A 19,341-nucleotide genomic window follows, 5' to 3' on the forward strand; every position below is an offset into this window, starting at 1 on the left:
TTTATAATAGTGACATTTAAACTCTGCCATATTTATTCACTAACACATTGATGAATGACTAATAAAGAGATCTGCAAAATTAATACAAGACAAATGAAATCAAGTATCACAGAGAAAATTATATTTGAGTGTGTGATTATTAGCCATGGAGTGAAAATGGAAACATAAGTCATTCCTTGTGTTAAACTGCACTTAAAATCCAATTTTTAAAAATAAGACATTTCCACTTTAATCAATAGGAAAAATGAAAAAAAAATTTTTTCTCTGGAAAAGCATCAAAAGGGAACTATGGATCAGTTGCATTTGCAATGACAAAAAGAAGCAGCACACTTTAGTATTTGCTTTTGAATGGCCACACGCAGATGCTTTGAAGAGACCAAAAAAACATTTTGTTTGAGGGACGGTGGGATTGGTGAAGCCACAAGGTTTTTAAAAACTGAACTGTAACTCATCTTTCTGTTTATCTATGAACTATAAGTTCAATGATGTATTCTCAGTCTCCAGTTGGTAGAAAAATTTGCCATATGCTTTTATGATGCATATGACACTTTCCAATAGTTATCTCGTTTTATCTTCAAAGAACTTTGTTGAGAAGGCAACATGAATCAAATTTTACAGATGAGGAAAACAATGTTTAATAAGTTTAATTAAACTGGTCAAGTTATTATAACTAGTAAGTTGTGGAAATAGAATTCAAATTTTGTTCTTTGACAATTAAGTCAATGCTTTCATTAAACCATGCTGACTTTCAAAAATGAGGGACTTAATCCCTGAGGTGACTATAAATAAATAACTTTACATTTAAGATGAAATGTTTTTCGAAGTTCTGTTTGATGGATATGGGTAAAAACAATATGATGAATATGAATAAATATGATGTCTACTCACAATTTTTCACTTTTGAGTTCTTAAAATATGTATTAACCTGTATGTTCTTTTACATTCTTTAGCACAAAACCTATCATGTAGACTAATATTGAAAGGTTTTAAAAGTTCTGGCACCAAACTGACTTATTGATAGTTTAGTTTGCATTACCTTAGACAATTTTGTCTTGAATTCAGATTTATCTTTGGTAACAAAGTCATTAATGAGACGAGATCGGTCATAAGTAGCATGTTCTGATTCATCCGTGTAATCCTTATCTTTTCCTAGGTCTATAAAAAAGAAAGAGAAAGTTATATCCATTTTTATTCTTTTTCTTCTCCCTTTTCTCATTAAATGCACTAGCTCCTCCCTTTTCACATTTTCCCAAGATTTAGCCCATATGTATACGAAAAAATATATAATTGTTGGCATAATTTTCACATAATTCATTTATTCAATAAATAAGCACATAAATGTAATCCCATGAAAACCTGCCTGTTGTGGTATTAACACTGACACTGAAAGAGATTTTTATAAGAATTAAATGAATCTGTGCTATGCAACATACTTCAGCTTTTTGAAAAGAAAATTAGAAGCATTCAAACTATATTGAACCCGTCACATTTGCTTAATTAAAAACTACATGTATTTTAAACGTTTTTTGTTTCACTAAAAACTATACATAGTTTAAAAATTTGTTTTCTTAAAAGTGAGAAAAATTTGTTTTCTTAAAAATATGATTTGGCTAAAGGGCATAAGAAGTCAGAGAAACCACAGAAAATATACTAATAAACATTACAAAAAATATTTTGAAAATGAGAGGATTGAGACAACTGTCAAAATAAACCCATGAGAGTCATTAAAAAATGATGGCTATGATTGTACTAATAAAAAAGAATGAGACATTATGATATCAATTACACATAAAGGTGTATATGAATAATGAATATGTTATGCTTAATGTAAAAATAGTATGGTAGGAAATCTCTATGGTGGCTGTAGTAAGAACAAGAACTGTTGACACACTTCACAAAATTTGTATTTCATGTGATATAAATATCTCTTCAAATTCAGAAATGGACATATTGCTATATATTTGCTCAAAGTTAAAAAACTACATGTTGCCATATAGATCTTTGAAATATATTCCCATACATTTCAAATTCAAAAACATACATATCTCAAATTCCAAAACAGACATATGCTTTATGAGTAGCCTTTCCAAAAAACTCAAAACTTCTGGAAAAGAGCTATTTTATTAGATAAGTTGAAACTTATTAAACATGAATCTTGACATGGACAACTCTACAATGCTTTCAGCAATTCAATCGAGTTAAAGTACAGAGGAAAAGCAATTTTGTCTGTAAAAATATGCATCTATTTTATTTACTAGTAATGCTTAATAACTGTTAGCCATGTCAGCTAATAGTATCAGATTCTTAGCAATGGTAAAAACTAAGATTGTACAGGTCATATTATGTCTTAGAATCTAATCAGTAACTACTTATGTTAACAATATTCTAAACATTTAGTGGTTATGCCTAGAGTTATTAATTTTATCTAACACTGATTTATGGTTAACATTTGCTGAGTACATACTATAAGCCAAAAACCTTCCATGTATATTTTCATATGATAATAACTCTACAAAGCAGGCATAATTTTTACCTACATTTAGTAAGAGACGAATGAAGGCGCATGGGAATTAAGGAGCATGCCAAAATTACTAAACTAGTAAGAAGTCCATCAAACACTAAAATACATCCTAATCTGACTCCTGGGTTGATGTTTGTGAATTGAATACAATGTTTCTTCTAGATTTAGGTACATTATTTTATTCATTTAACTTGCTTTTAAACACATATGTAAATGCAAGACACTCTTTAAAGAGTTGAAGATATAATAGCAAACACAACTCTGCCTTCACAGAATATTCAAGTAAGAAAAGAAAAGCAAGTTTAAAAAATAGGTCAAATATTCGCTATGTCTTGTGATCAATAAATTGGAGAAAAGTACCCTAGGGAGTAAGGATGCAAGAGCTAACGGTAGGGAGGGGATGCCATTTTAGCAAAGAGAATTGTATGAAGATTGGTCAGCACAGAGAAACTAAAAAGTGCAAAATCTGGACTTGAAATTTTGGAGTTAATTTTTTTGGAGCAGCTACCAAAACCCTACCGTTTGCAAGTCACAGGGTATTTAATGTTTTTATTTTCTTTCTCCTCTCTTCCCTTTCCTCCCTTTCCTTTCTTTTATCTCTCTCTCTCTCTCTCTCTCTCTCTCTCTCTCTCTCTCTCTCTCTCTCTCTCTCTCCACATTTTTTCTTTGGTTACTAAGCAACAAGCAAAAACAAAACAAAATCCTGTTTGGTTAAACAGCAATAGGTTAGTGTCCTATGTTATTGTGGAGGATGCAGTGACCTGTTTGGTTAAACAGCAATAGGTTACTGTCCTATGTTATTGTGGAGGATGCAGTGATTCTTATGCTGAATCTGTCACTTCCTAGCCATGTAATTGCCTTTTCCTGAGTCTCGAAGGATTCACTAAACTCTAACAATTGTTTAATTACTAATTTGATGCTTATGAAATACAAAATGTCAATTTACTAATGAATGCATTTGATTTACCATGGAACACAAAAAATTAAGCTTGTAGAATTTTTTCTTTCATTTCAACCTCCTATTCATACACTCAAATTTAATTTTTAGAATTTTTTATTTGTTTTGTTTGATTTATTTTTATTTTTTCTCTTTCATTCCTACAACACATCTTCCTGGAACAGAAACACACTCACAGCATTATCTTACTGGAGGAAAACTTACTCAATTTTGAAATATTTTCTAAACATCACCATATTTACAAAGACTTTTCAGATATTTATCCCCTACTGCAGCTCCTATTAGAGCTGATCATTTTTCTCTTCTAAAATCCATCACATTTGTGTTTTTTTCTTTCCTTTCTTTCCTTCCTTACTATTAATTTTTTGGGTGGGGGAGCTGCTTATTTAATTTTTCTGAAATTAGACAAAATTATTCTAGGGTCTAGGATTTATCTCTCTATCATATGTTCTTAATTTGCTGCAAAGTCTGGCACAGCTTAGTCTGTAGCAGACAAAGTCTCAAAAAAAGAAAATGAAGAAAGAAAAGAAAAAAAGTGCTTGTTATTTTGGAAAAGGTTGATCTTAAGTGACACAGTTTTAAATTTCCTTTTATTGTAGGGGATGTAGGTATTTTTACCTCTCATTGTTATCTATCTGTCTGACATTACACAAATGACTCTTCTGTATCTGTCTGATAGCAGCTTTCTTTTTGCTATTATCAAGATTGCAAACTTTTGTTGGTGCAATGTAAGTGGTCCTGCTGTCTTTTACAACATTTATAAAATGTCTCAACTTAGAAACTAGAAATCACTACTCTCAGTGACTTGGCACACACTGTTCCCAAATATAAAAAAGACCTTATATACTTTTTGTTTTTGTTTTTGTTTTTGTTTTTGTTTTGTTTTGTTTTTTGGTAAAACACTTGCTTTATTTTTCTCACATTAACTTCATTCACAATATTCGTTATGATTAGAGTTTCATGTATCTGATGGTTACTATGTGTCAGGTGCTCTTCATTTATTAAATAAACACATGGAGTTCTGCAGTAGACCTGATACTAATCTAGCTGGGATATAGGAGAAAATTCAATGGACAAAAATCCCTATTCTCATAAACTTGACAGTGATGGAATTAAGAAAAAGACTAAATATACTATACATATTAGAAGCCAGGCGGTCAATGAAGAAAAATAACAGAGGGCCGGGAGAAAAGGAGTGTGGCAGAGGACAGGAAAATAATTTGCAAGTTTAAACAAGGTGATCCAAAGTGGCCTTCCAGAGGTAACACTGGAGTATAGAAGCCAAGGAGGTAAATGAGCCTCTGTGGAAGAGCATTATGGGTAAAGGGGGCAGCAAGTGCAAAGGCCCTGAGGTGGGAGCCTGTTTACAGACAAGGAGAATAATGTGATTGGAGAGGGGTGAGAAACATGAACAATTTTATGTCCAAATGGTCAAGAAAGGAGTGGAGCATATCAGGGAGGGCTCAGGGACACCGGAACATTTTTGTTTTGTATTCAGAGCTAAACAGGAAGCCACTGGATAGGTGTGAGTGGAAGAGTGACATCATCTCTCAGATTTTAATAAAATCATTCTGGTTGCTGAGAAGAGAATAGGGTGAAGAGGCCAAAGGCAGAGAAAAGGAGTCCAGTAGGGAGGTGTTGCAAAAAGCTTGGAGAGAGGATGTGATTTGAATCAGAGTGGTACAGAGGTTAAGAAATGGTCAGACTAAGAATGCATTTTTAAAAACATAATAGAGCTCTACAGGGTATGGTGTATGAAGGAAGAATGTCAACAGTGATCTCAACACTTTTGTCCTGAGCAAAAGGAAGGGTGTGACTTTTCTTGTATTATTTTATCAATTCTTAAAAAGTAATGAACTGACTCCACTTACCAGTGGGGGGAATCTGGGCAACTGCCTGAGATTTTGCATCTGGTGTGTGGCAGAATTAGAACCCATTCACAGTCACTATGTAATACTGCCTCATGTAGAAATCGTATTGTTTAGTAGCTTTCTTGGAAAGATGATGATTTTGAAAACTTTGAAGGAACAGGGTGTTCACAAATTTTAGACAAGTACATGTTTATATAAAATGTTAAGATATTTGTCTAATTAAAAGAATGAAAACTCTGGATTGAAAATATAGCCATGTATCCTCCTGAAACTGACAATAATGGAGATAAACATTAACATCCCAATAGATAAAGATGGAGTATAAGCAGCTGAGTAATTAAAAGGTGAGAAAATCTAGCAAGAACATTTATTTTTATGTGCTTTAATATCCCCTGTGCCAGTAATTTAAAATAAAAATAAAAATACATCTATTTTATGCCAGTACCCAATTTATTTGTATCTTTTATTTTTAATAAATATCAATTGCTGGCAAGATGCAAGGCAACTGCTATGGTCAATTGTTATCAGTACAAATATAAATTAATAAAACTTTAGGAACAAAACCTGTCAATATGTTTTGACAGCACAACTAGAGATATTTTCTAAAATCATAATCCAAAAGAAAGAAAATCTATGTTCTTGGAAATGTTCCTCCAAGCCTATGGATAATAAAACACAGAGACTATTGCTATGCTAATGAACAATGACTCCATTCTTCTTGTTACACAGGTCAAAAACCTGGAAGTAATCTTTATTCCTCATTTCTTCTTGTACCCTGTGCCTGATCCTTAAGTGAATTCTGTTGACTTAGCACAAAGCATTGTTTCTCCACTTCGCTTTACTCTTTAGCACATTTGACCATCTAATATCAAGTGCAATTTTACTTCTCTATCTTAATTTATTATCTGTTTCCCTCACTAAGGTATGTGTAAGTCAATTTTTTTTGGTCACTTTTGTTGTTGTCGTTCTGTTGATTGCTGTATCCCTAATATCCTGAACAGGGTCTGACACATAGCTGACATTCAATAAATGTTTACTGAATGAATAAAAATATTTAAACACCCAGTAAATTATACCTGAGCCATCTTCAAATTATATTTAGAAGCTGATCACTTGTCGACACCTGAATATAGTTTATTTCTCCAAGCCATTGCCATCACTTGAGAAGTGTGTTGAGTCTTCTGATCTTCTTACTTCCATCTTCTGCAAGCCAGAGGGGCCTTTTCAAAAACCTAAGCTGAATCACGTTAAAGCTTCATGAAACCCTCTACTAATTTTGTGGCTCCATCATCGATGCCATGGTTCACTGAGCATGCATCACCTGGCTCCATACAACCACTACTTTCCCTTGCCCAAGCTTTACCCTCACGTCCTCCATCTTCACTGCTCTGGGCTCCTGGGTGTGCAGTATGTTCCTCACCACAACAGGGCTCTTGCCCTCGCTTCTCTCTTTGCCAGAAATGTGTGACCAATCCTCGTGTCAGTCAGGATTCTGCTCTCCTATCAATTTGCCAGGGAATCTCTCCTCGACCCCCGTTTCTACTTTTTTAAAAAATTATTATTAATTTATTTTTTAATTATAAAAATGTGGGGTACAATTCAGGGTTAGGTATACACACATTGATTATGCAGTTACCCTTGTTGATGAGGTATGCCCCTCCCTCCCCTAGCAGTTGCCCTGGACTGTGAATCCTACCCACCCTACCCTGACAGTTTCCCATGACGCTCAAATACTTTCTTATAGTATTATAATTGTTCAAGGTCTGCTTATGAGTGAGAACATATGTTACTCTGTTCTTTGTTTCTGTGATAGATCACTGAGTGTGATTGACTCCAAATCCATCCAAGTTGCTGCAAAGTCCACATATTTGTCCTTTTTTATGGCTGCATAATATTCCATTGTGTATAACATGGAACCAACCATGTTGCCCATCGAAGCTGGACTGGATAAGGAAAATGTGGTACATATACATAATGGAATATTATGTGACCCTTGTTTCTAAGATATAATTTCCATGGTTCCCCTCTCCTCACAAGGATTTGTTATTTTTTATTACTTTTATCAGCACTGGACATCAACTGATACACACATACTTAAAACATATATGCTATCTATGTATAGATGTATCACATCTGGAATTAAATTGTGGCATAGATAATTAACACATATGTGCTATACATACATACATGTACTTATATGTATATGTGCTTATGCATATGTACGCAAATAACCATGTATATGATTTTATATACATATTTCTGTATTTATGAGAGAGAGAGAGAGATGGATGGTTATACCTATCTCCTCCTATTCTAGGTCCTGTTAGTGAAGGGATTTTGTTCATTGCTACATTCCCATACTTAGTTCTGTGTTTAGCACATTGCAAGCTATTAAAATTGTTGAATAAATTGATGAATGAATGATATGCTTATATGTGAGAATATTTTGCATCCATTAAATTGCTAATTTTGCAGACTGACAATCTATAGAAATGCTTAAAACATAATATTAAACAAAATAAATATTTTGTGCTGTTTTTACACATTTCATTTTAAATGTATGTTTCCTCCTGAAAGAAACTTTGGAAAACTAGATAAATGTAAGACAAAGAGTGAAAAACCACTGTATGGAGAAAATGCATAATGTTATTTATTTTGACTGAGAAGTGGTAGTCCCCTTCTTCCCCAGGCTATTTTCTGTTATTCTTGCCAGAAAGTTGTTTGTATCATAAATGGCAGAATTTTTAAAACTTTTTAGAGTTGGTATTAGTGCCAATCAATATCTGAGAGCCACAACAGGGAGGACCATATTGCATTTTGATTAGTGAAGTCAATTCTTTTTCCATCAGTGAGATCCTCTGAGATGCAAATGAAACCTACCAATGTGTTTTGGCTTCTATCAAGGACATATTTGCATGAATTCACCCCATGTTGTGACAACACATTTCTTTCACAAATGTCCAGTGCTTCAATTAAATTCCAAATTTAAAAAAATTGTTTAAGCAATAACACTAAATTGTAATCACAAAGATTATACCATCTTTCTAAGATGACTTTCTTCCACATTTTAACATTTCTGAAATCAGGATGACGTAAACAGTCCATGTATTTAATTAACAAGATAACATCCTATTTTTCTAAGCGCTTTTATTAATTTGATGATGCTTATTATAATTGGTAGTGTCTTGAAATCTAGGAGGGTGAAAAATTAAGAAAAATAGCCTTTTAAAGAACAAAAACACAATGGCTTTCTGAAACAGGGTGTTACAGGATAATTTTGATTATGACAAATAGAATTCTTACTGAGAATGATAGGAAGACAGACACACATAAAAATGGGGTTCTCATAGCTCAAGGAATCATTTCATATGTTGAAGCATGAAGGCTGATTTAGTGGAAAGAGAGTGAATATTGGTTTCAACAAACTCAGGCAAAAACCTGACTTTGTCATTTGTCAACTGGATGGTAATGATCAGTTGTGGTTTTTTTAACTTGAAAATTTGAGATAATAAAATCTTCTCACAGAGCAGTTCCAAAGATTAAGTGGAGTAACATATGCAAAGTTTCTTGAACACATAAGATATTAGATAACATCTATTCTCTTGTTTTATTTTATTTCAATTCACAATTTTAGTATTTAAATGTACACAAAATAAGTAGTTTAAACCTTTCAAAAGAAGTCATGTCTTCTATTTTAAATCCTAAGTAGACAGGAAAAACATAATTACCTTGAGTATGCCAACAGGAAATTTAAAATTTAATCTACAAATCCCTTTCTAATGATCAATTGTAATATTTATGATGAATACTTGTTGACTCAAGGAGAAATGCATTAAGCCTTTTAAATTTTGTTTGCAAATCAGCATTAGTCCAAAACACAGAGAGAGTGACCAATACAACAGACTACTATGATCACAGCATAAGCCTTACAGCTATCTCTGGAGCACAATTTTAATAGTCAAATTAGCTCAATCATTCTTTTTATTATAGTGTTAGTTTGTTACATTGTATTGTAACTGCAGGAGCATCTGTAAAAAGACGGGGTACTTCTTAGAGAATTTGAAATGTGTGAGTAGATTATTAGTCAGCCTTTACTTACTTGCAACTGTGAAACCTTTCTGTACACTGCTAACACACTAACCTGCTTCAGGATTACTAGAATAGTTGAGGCTGCAGATTTAAATAATAATAATGGTCTAAGATTATTTACATACTATATAGTTAATATGCCACTTTCTATAAATATTCTCTTGCTTGCGTCTCACTAAAGCTCTTACTTGAATTTTGTTCAATCTCTGTTTGTAGTATATAAAGGAATCAAATATTAATATTGATATCTCCATTTCACAAATCAGAAAACACAAGCACAACACAAGTGTAAACTCAGGTAATAATGACGGGGTTGGTATTTGAAACTGGACCATCTGACTGCTTACAAATTCCATGATTTTAAAAATTAAAGGGAGGGAGAAGAAGTACAGTTCATCAACAAGGGTACCTGATCTCAAACCTGGTAAAGGGGAGATCAAAATGAGGTCCAAACTTTACCTGTACAATGACCATTTGCATGCCTTACCCTGAATTGTACCCCACATCTTCAAAATAAAAAATTTTTAAAAAATGTATTATCCCACAAAAGTTTGCTATGAAGAATAAATCCACACATGGTCCATATAGGGTTTGCCCAGTGGTTGGGACGTGGTGGTAATGAGAACCTAGACTTGTTCGTTCTTTGTGGTTCCTTTGTTGACTACTTCTCCCTAGATGATCCGTTATTCTAAAGGCCCACCAGTAGCGGTCATGTGAGGGCAGTAAGGGTATTGATGGAGCTGTATTCAGCCAACCCCACAGCTAAGCACGTCCTGCAGATAAACTGTTTTCCCCTGTGTCCATGTGCCACTTTATTCCATCCACCACCCGTCTTTCATACATTCCTCCAATCACCATTCCTCCAATCACCATTCCTTCATCTATCTATCTATCATTGAGCAGATAGTATATACTAAGCCATAGGAACAAGACAGGTGTCAGTCACATTACTATCATCTAGTGAGCTGAGGGTGAAAAGTATCATATCCAAAGTGCTATATAATCATAGGAAAAAGTAACTAAATAGCTGAGTATTAGGGGGGACTTCATGTAATAGTGATGTTAAAGAGGCAATTCTACTACTTAAGTCTAGGGATGATTTTGAAGTCTTTAAATGATCTGCTTAAAGTTCTGTCAACACAATTTAAATGAAAAAGTGGATTATATTCAAATCAGGTTCTCAGTGAGAAAATTAACAAAACTAGTTCCTGACATGGAAGAAAACTCGCAGATAAACGGCATCATAGAGGGCAAAGTAATGGGCAGATTCTACAGCAGACTCTTCAATGATATGTGTGTGTGTTGTGTGTGAAGATGCTCTTTTATCCATTTGTGTGTCCTGTCACTAATGCTAAAAATATTCCTTGAGTTCCTAGTATTTTCAGGTGTTTTGCTTGATTCTGGGGCTATAGGTGTCAGCAAGATTGACAGTCTCCGCCCTCTAGAAACAAAAAGGACAGGGGTGGAGAACTGAAATAAATAATATGATGTCAGGTAATGACAAGTATTATAAAGAAAAATCAATCAAGATTAGGAGGCAAAAAGTGAAACTAATGTGAATCTGGTTTATTTCAGTGTAGGCCCCAGGATAAGAATACACTTATTATGAACATGGAACACAGGGAGGTTGACTTGTCTGCAATACTTTGAGTTAAAAGCATTAGGGAATGGCCTAGAGAGGGCTAGATTGTGTCAGGTCTCACAATACCACAGAAAGGTTATATTGTAAAGATAATGGGAATCCCTAGAAGGAGAGAAGAGAAATGATGATATTTATTTTCCTTTTATTGGCACTACCTTTAGTTCTTGTATGGGAAATAGACTATAACAGAGGTAGGAGATTGAGCAGGGAGATCACTTAGGAGGTTGTCCCACCAATATACCTAGAAAAGGTAGTCAACTGGATCAATGCACAACAGTGAATGTGGTGAGCAGTGGTCAAACTTGGAATATATTCTAAAAATGGAGCCAAGAGGACTTATTGAATGTGTTCAATAAACAATTAAAATAATTTTTTTTATAAGGGGACACACCTCCAAAACAATTACTTTTTGGAGGGTGGGCCCCTTGCAGTATAGTCTTCCCCCACAAGGTAAGTGTTCTATGAACCCATGGGCATTAGTGTAACAGCTAGTGTTGTTGTGAGAGGCTGCATTAGGCTTCAGTGAATTTTTCTTTTTAGAGATTGTTTCAATGTGTTTGTGCATTTCATGTGACTTAGGAGTACACCTGCCCACACCATGCTGAGTGTTCAGCAGTGTTTGACCAAAAACGACATGATCCCCATGCCCCAACCTCCCTATTCACCTGCTGTCAACCTGAGCAACTTTTTGTTTGTTTAACAAGATTTTCAAAAGTCCTCAAAGGGAAATGTTTTGTCCATGTGGAAGAGACAAAACCAAAAATGGCAGAAGCACCAAGAGGCATCAAATGGATGAGTTCAAAAACTGTTTTGAGCAGTGGAAAAAGTGACTTGATAGGAGTATTGCATCAAAGAGGACTTTGAAGATGACTGAAGTTTAAGCATATAAGAACAAATACACATTAAAAAAATTATTGTAAAGATGTGGGATACAATTGAGGGCTAGGTATACAAACCTTGTTCATGCAGGCACCCCTGTTAATGAGGTATGCCCCTCCCTCCCCTAGCAGTTTCCCTCAACTGCCAATCCCCGCCCCCCACCAACAGTTTCCCATTACTACCAATCAATTTCTTACAGCATTATAATTGTTCAAGGTTCTCTTATGAGTGAGAATGTATGGAACTCTATTCTTTGTTTCTGTGATAAATCACTGAATATGATCGACTCCAAATCCATCGAATTTATTTATTAAAGAATGTTCCTCTGGGAATATACCCGGAGGAACATTTTTTAATAAATAAATTCCAGTTTTGGGGGGGTATCCTCTCATACAGTGACAGTCAGGCTGTTATAAACTGAAAAAATATTATGATCTTTTGTGTGAATCCCTTAGAAACAAATAACTGAGTTCTATAATTTTTAAGTAGGTTTGGAACATTAGGACAAAGTCCTTTCTTATGCCATCTTAATAAGAGATGTCATTAGGAAAAATAATGAAAATTTCATGGAGATTATCTATTGCTATAAAATGAAAGCAAAATCACCATGTACTCACTTGTTCATAACTGTTTTAAAGAATAAGATGAAGGAATGGTCCACCAAGCTAAACTATTAAGCTTGTAGACAGCAAACAAATGCTTTAAAACTCTAATATGAACAACTTCCGGAGGGAATTGTTTCACAACATTAACAAGATTTGGATTCATAACAAAATTAGACAGATGTATGTTTTGGTTGACTGAACTCAAATCATGCTGGTCTTAATAAACCCTGTCAATTTCATTTCTAAGTTACCTGATTTTACAGCAGTGCATGGGCAGAATCAGGCATCGTTCACTTGTTAATGTGTATTGCTTTCTCCTTGTCATTTTCCAGCATACCAAGAAGAAAAACAGTGCAGACAATGGTAGTGGGGCTTTCAGGATTAATAGATAAGAATTTTGTGACACCAGGGTTTCAAATTCACTGCTACATGGATCAGTACTTTCTAGAATAATGTTGTGAGCATGTGTGTGAGTATGTGTGCATACATGTGGCTTGGGTGATGGAGTGGAACGCTGCCCCGGCTTTGTGGACTACTCTATGAAAAGTAGAATTAAAAGCTGTAAAATATCAGCTTAAAAAAATGAAAGAATAAAACCAACCAACCAACAAATGAAAACAAATCTCCCCAATTTGATTAGCTCTTTAAGTCAATCATTTCCCAAATATATATATATTTGAGTTGTAGTTTCACTCCATCGCCCAGGTTGGAGTGAAGTGACACGTTCATAGCCACCCCAGTGGCGACATGCTGGACTCAGGCGATCCTTCTGCCTTAGCCTTCTAAGTTGGTGGAACTACAGGCAGGCGCTGCCATTCCTGGCTAATTTTTAATATATTGTAGAGATGAGGTCTCACAAAGTTGCCCAGGTGGTCTTGAACCCGTGGACTTAGGCAGTTCTCTCAACTCAACCTCCCAAAGTGCTGGGATTACAAGCTTGAGCCACTGTGCCCGGCCCAAATATATTTTAACATGCAACTTTTTCCTCGTTTTTTGCTTGCTTCCTGATACGTATTAACTCTTGCAGAATTAGTTTTATATGGAAATCAGTGACTGTTTTATTTATTTTTTTAAACATATTTTTTATTTTAAAATTGTGAGTTACAGTTTAGGGTTAGGTATACAAATATGCATCGTTTAGGCAACCCTTGTTGATAAGGGGTGTCCCCTCGTCCCCAGACAGATATTGACTACCATTAATCCCATCACTTCTGTGCCTGTTGTGGTGACTAAGAGAGAGACTAGAGATTAAGATTTCCTGGGGTTGGAATCTCGGTTCGCCATTGGCTAGCTATGTGACATTTACGAAATTATTTTATTTCTTGGTGATTCTGTTTCCTCTTCAGTAAAAAGGGACTGAGGATAGTACCTAATGAGATAATGCAGGTAAAGTGTGTAATAAAAGAGTTCAGTAAATTATTGTTTCTTCATTATGCCATAAAAATCACAATTTGATAATAATAGCTGTTTAGTGTAGATGCTTCTGGGTCTAGCAGAATTTGCTGTGAAAGATCAGCTTGAGTGATTGAATAAAGCAATGAACAAATATTTGTTGAACCCCTAGGATTTTCTAGGAGCTGTGATGGAACTATGCTTCTTCATGTACTTCACAAATCCTGCAAAGAATGAATCATTGATCCCAATTTATAAATGAGATCACTGAAGTTCAGAGAGATTAAGTAGTATGCCTTTGTCATACAGCTAGTGGATACATGAATGAAGACTTGACCAATGTCTAGCTAGGAAAAGAGCATTTCATTCATTATATATTATATAAGGATGGTTAACAGGAGTGCACTCTCTCTCTCTCTCTCTCTGTCATCTATTGTTAGGCATTTATTTGAGTTAATTAGGAGGGGGTTGTTGTATACCAATGCCCTCTTAATTAATTGGTTGCCACCTCCCTAGCAGCTGTCAACAGTACCTGCAGCATCCATATATCATATATACCATTTTGTATATATATGAGTGTGTGTGTGTATGTATATATATATATAGATAGATATAGATATAGATATAGATATATCTCCTGGTAGATATCCTTACTAGAAACTTCCTGCTCTGAATAAATAGAACCAGGAATATTCCTCCCTCCATAGCTCTCATTTGGAAAAATGAAACACTGACCACATGCAGTTAACTCTGCCTCAGCATTGATAATCTCATGGGGCAGTTCAAAGCAATTCACTGTAAAAAGCCATTAATCAGATGCATTTGCCAGGTATCAAAACCTGCTGGTACCTGGAAATTTCCATGCAATAATCAGACCGATTCTAGAAGCTGGTAATCTGCATTCTAAAACAAAACAAAATTAGAGAATGTAACCGCTTTGCATTTAAAGAGCACATGTACTGCAAAAAATACTTACATGCTTAGTTTAATTATGCTCTTGGTGTATTTGCTCTCATTTCAAAGATGATAAAAACACCCATAGGATAGATATATACCTGACTCTAAAAGAGTATTTCCCAACCAAGTGTTACCTCCAGATGGATTCTTGTTGTGTTTAGTGATACTAAAGTCAGTTGAAGATTCATTCTCACCTTCATTATAAAGGTAAACTCCTCATCATCTGTATGTATTTTAACCTCTTGTGATGTTTCTATAACTTGAATGAAAGAATTGATAGATTGATGCTGAGGGATGCTAAAGTGTTGAATATGATGTACAATGTCCAGGGAGACGTAAATACAAGTCAGGTGGATCAAATGATTAAGGCACACCAAAATAATAAGAAAAAATTGTGAGGTGAGAGCATCCAATAATATTAAACATTTAGAGAAATTGTTTTTAACATTTGGTGTGGCAAGCTGTCAAGAATAAAATGCATGGAATTGAATGGATAGGCTTTCATCACTAGAGTGATTGTTAAACTATTAACTGGTATAATTTGGGAGGTGGTTAGCGAAGAGTGTTGTACAAACTTCCTACCTATATGGATATTTTGGACAAGAAAAGCTTCAGGTTTGTTTGCTTGCTTTAATCAGGAAATAACTGATAATGCAAGCTATATACTATGGTTTCTTTTCAGAGAATACAAGTTGAGCATCCAAATTTTAATATCCAAAGTCCAAATGCTCCAAAATCAAAACTGTTTGAGCATTGAAATGAGGCTCAAAGGAAATGATCAATGGAATATTTCAGATTTAAGATTTTCAGATTTGGGATGCTCAACCAGTAAATATATAATATAGGTATTCCCAACTCCTCAAATAATCTGAAGTCTGAAACACTTCTGGTCTCAAGCATTTTAGATAAGGAATACCCAACCTGTAGTAATCTCCTCCAGAATAATTTACTATAGGTAAGGCCTTTGTGTTCTGACTGAGTGTATTTGTTCTGTTAAATGTTCTTTTTTGATGTTGTATATGAAATGAAGTTTTTGCTGGCTTTCTTTCTTTAATTAGGAAAATAATACTCTCGCACTGTTTCTATGCTACACACATAAAAAAGTGAATATTATAAGAAATTTAATTAATTTGTGGCCATTCAGAATGCTGTTATAAATAACACAGCTCATGGTTTTAAAAATTATGAAAAGTAATTTAACAATGCTTACAGAGAGAAACTAATAAACAACATTTAGGCCAGAAATTCTTAATCCTGGCCACACTTATTATTTACCTGGTAAATCATTAAAAGGATGAATGCCAAGTTCACGCTCAAGGACAATTAAAATTGACTCTCTGGAAGTGGAATTCAGAGAGTTTTAAAAGCCCTCAGATAATGTAAATGCGTAGCCAGAGTTAAAATCCCCTGATCCAGACAATGCAGCTTGGTCACCAATGTATTCACTCCTAAAAACTCAGGGCTTCATTTCTTCAGGTATAAATACATTCAAACTGAGGTTGCAATATAAGTGTTGGGGCATATTAGTATCTTTTTTGGATAAATCTTGGTTTTATTTTATTTCTATTTAATTTATGTAAATGAAAAGCCCCAATTCAAAAGAACTATTACAGACTGGGCGCAGTGGCTCATGCCTATAATCCCAGAATTTTGGGAGGCCGAGGTGGGAGAATCACTTGAGCCCAGTAGTTCAAGACCAACCTCACCAACACAGAGAGGCCTCATCTGCATAAAAAATGTAAAAAATTAGCTGGACACGGTGGCCTGCACCAGGAGTCCCAGCTACTCAGGAGGTAGAGGCAGAAGGAGCGTCTAAGTCCAGGTGGTCGAGGCTACGGTTAGCAGTGATCCTACCCCTACACTCCAGCCTGGGCAACAGAGTGAGACTTCTTCCCACTAAAATAAATGACAAAGATCATTTAATTATATGTATTTATTATTCAACTATTAATATGATACTAAAATATAATATAACAATTAGTATAAATTTAATAATAGATACATATAAAGGAGCAAGGACAGCACAGATCTGAATGTAAATTTTGCTCGATTGAAGCAGATCATAACATGAAACCATCAGAAGACGAAAGATGAGTTTGAGCAAACTTGTCCCTGACATGGGAAAAAATAAAATTTATATTATCTATAATGAAGAATCAGGATTGAATCTTTCAGTGTCACTAACATTCCAAACTCTGAGTGCCAAAATTTGTTGTACCTTGAAACAGTAGTATAAATGTACTTATTCATAAAGAGTAGAAATATATTTTCAGAAGACTAACAGCAAAACTTGATAATTTTTTGTTATGGGGTTACTATATTTATTATAAATTCTCATAAATTATTTGACTTTTGAACTGTACAATAAATACCATAGTAGGTTTTTTTTTTTTTAACACCAGCATATTATACTTACCCATCAAGTTGAAAACCAGACACGAACTTTTTTTTTTTTTTTAATTCTAGATTTGAAGAACTCAAGCTTACCTTTGGGAAAGGGAAAGGAGGAAAGAAATATTGGAAGTCAACTTACTCAAGCAAAAATCACTAAGGTCTGCAAAGGAGCATTTGAGCACAGAGTCTGTTTTATTATCCTCAGTGTTAACTGGAAAACAAATTAAGACAATTCATAGTTTTCAGAAAGAAAAACAACAGAAAAATGAACATAGTGGTGAATGACCAAATATAGCCAAACGTGAAGAACCAATTTAAGTTAGCAAGTTAAAATTAGTTATTTAAATTTTAACTTTCAATAAGAAAAAGAAACATTTACATAATGTCTTAATACTTTCATCCTCTTGAAAATATTAACCACTTTCCTTATCGGACATGGCTGTGAGCTCATTACAATCTGCAGAGATTTTACAATATTGAGAAGAGGATTTCGATAATTTCAAGTTAAGCAGAAAAAGAAATAACCTCCAAGGAATCGCAACAAAATACATTCTTATATGAAAAAAGCAAGAGAAGAATAAGAAAATAAAAACAACCCCCCCATTCACTGAACAACAGAGAGTATGGTTTGTATTTTGACTTCTCACTGTTGTGCAAAACAGTTGTCTGGAATCATAGTGTGGTATGTCAGTGGCTAGATGAGCGTAGAAGAGGGCCCCCACAATCACAAATTTTCTTGAATGTCACCTCTAGCTTGTGTGTCTCTAAATTTCAACTACTGCATGTCAACATTCGGTTGTCAACTCACTCCTGTCCAGTCAACCAAATCTGTAATTTTATTGTCAGTATTTAAGTCATCAGCCTTTAGTTTCACTAAACCTAGTTTATTTTTTATATACTTTTCTTTAGCTCTAATTAAATTAATCAATTAATTTGTTTACTTGGAGTCTCACTTTGTCTCCCAGGCTGGAGTGCAGTGGCACATTCACAGCTACTGCAGCGGCACATTCACAGCTACTGCAGCCTCAACCTGCTGGGCACAGGCGATCCCTCCGCCTCAGCCCTTCCAATTAGTTGGAACTACAGGTGTGTGCCACCACAGCAGGCTGAATTTTTAAAATTTATTGTATAGATAAGATCTCGCCAAGTTGCCCATGCTGAACCCCAGGACTCAGGCAATCCCCTTGCTTCCGCCTCCCAAAGTTGGGATTAGAAGCGTGAAGCGCTGCACCCAGCTCATTTTCCATATTTTAATAGGTTTACATTGTGTACTGGAGTTTGTGTACTGGAGTACTGGTTATAAGTTCTTGCCAGGAATCGTACACATCAACACAAGGAATGCAAATAGTGGCCCAGTGGACCAGTGATTCATGTAGCTGTGTCTGTCCTTTACTGCAAACAGAAAGACTTAGGATCAGACTCCACAAGATTGGCTGCCTTCAAGGCAAGAAAGGAATGGGACCAGGTGACCAACAAATGGCTTTCATCTGACTGCATGGGGTCCTTCCTATGCCAGCCTCTTTCCTGAAGAGCTCTATACATGCTACTCAAATGAGAAATGGAAGGAAAGAAGGAATGCTTTGAAAACACTTACTCCTTGTGTTTGGAACAACAAAATAGGAATCACTGCTCACCTTGCTCTGTTTTGTCATTGGAGATCAAGGTTATAGAAGTAGGAGCCTGAGATTCACTCTCAGTTGACTGGAAGAGTGAGGTAGATTGACTCAAGCTCTTTGAGTAAGCATAGCTCTGGGCCAGGCAAGGCAGAGATCTCCGAGATGGTTTTAATGAAGTTTCCTTCGTTATCTCACTTTTGCTTATGTTCATACCTGCAAATCCAAAATGGCACATTTTAGCAATAAGAAATAATCCGCAGAGGCCAGCCAAAAAATTTAATTCTTGTGATGACTGTTTCAGGAAAATACTCTTGAAGAGTACCACCTAGATATTAGAAATAATTGATTCAACTTTATATTTCATCAGGAAATGAGTTTGAGATTTTTGTTAAATAGTTCTGAAAAATAAACATTTCT

The 19,341-nt window shown here is 34.9% G+C and overlaps 1 protein-coding gene across 1 annotated transcript in view; it reads right to left on the reverse strand.

Annotated features, from left to right (window-relative positions):
* The window catches only part of ANO3 (anoctamin 3), a 198,583-nt gene extending 179,447 nt beyond the window's left edge, over window positions 1-19,136 (reverse strand). The window contains exons 1-3 of the mRNA XM_008056070.1: window positions 18,943-19,136; window positions 17,448-17,519; window positions 1,037-1,155 (exon numbers count right to left, since the gene is read on the reverse strand). Coding sequence (XP_008054261.1) covers window positions 1,037-1,155; window positions 17,448-17,519; window positions 18,943-19,135 — 384 coding nt within the window. The 5' untranslated portion in view covers window position 19,136. The remainder of the gene's footprint in view (window positions 1-1,036; window positions 1,156-17,447; window positions 17,520-18,942) is intronic.
* Between the last annotated feature and the right edge of the window lie 205 nt (window positions 19,137-19,341).

The sequence above is a fragment of the Carlito syrichta genome, unplaced genomic scaffold (assembly GCF_000164805.1).
Source record: "Carlito syrichta isolate Samal-C Ts95f unplaced genomic scaffold, Tarsius_syrichta-2.0.1 Scaffold302088, whole genome shotgun sequence".
Taxonomy (NCBI): domain Eukaryota; kingdom Metazoa; phylum Chordata; class Mammalia; order Primates; family Tarsiidae; genus Carlito; species Carlito syrichta.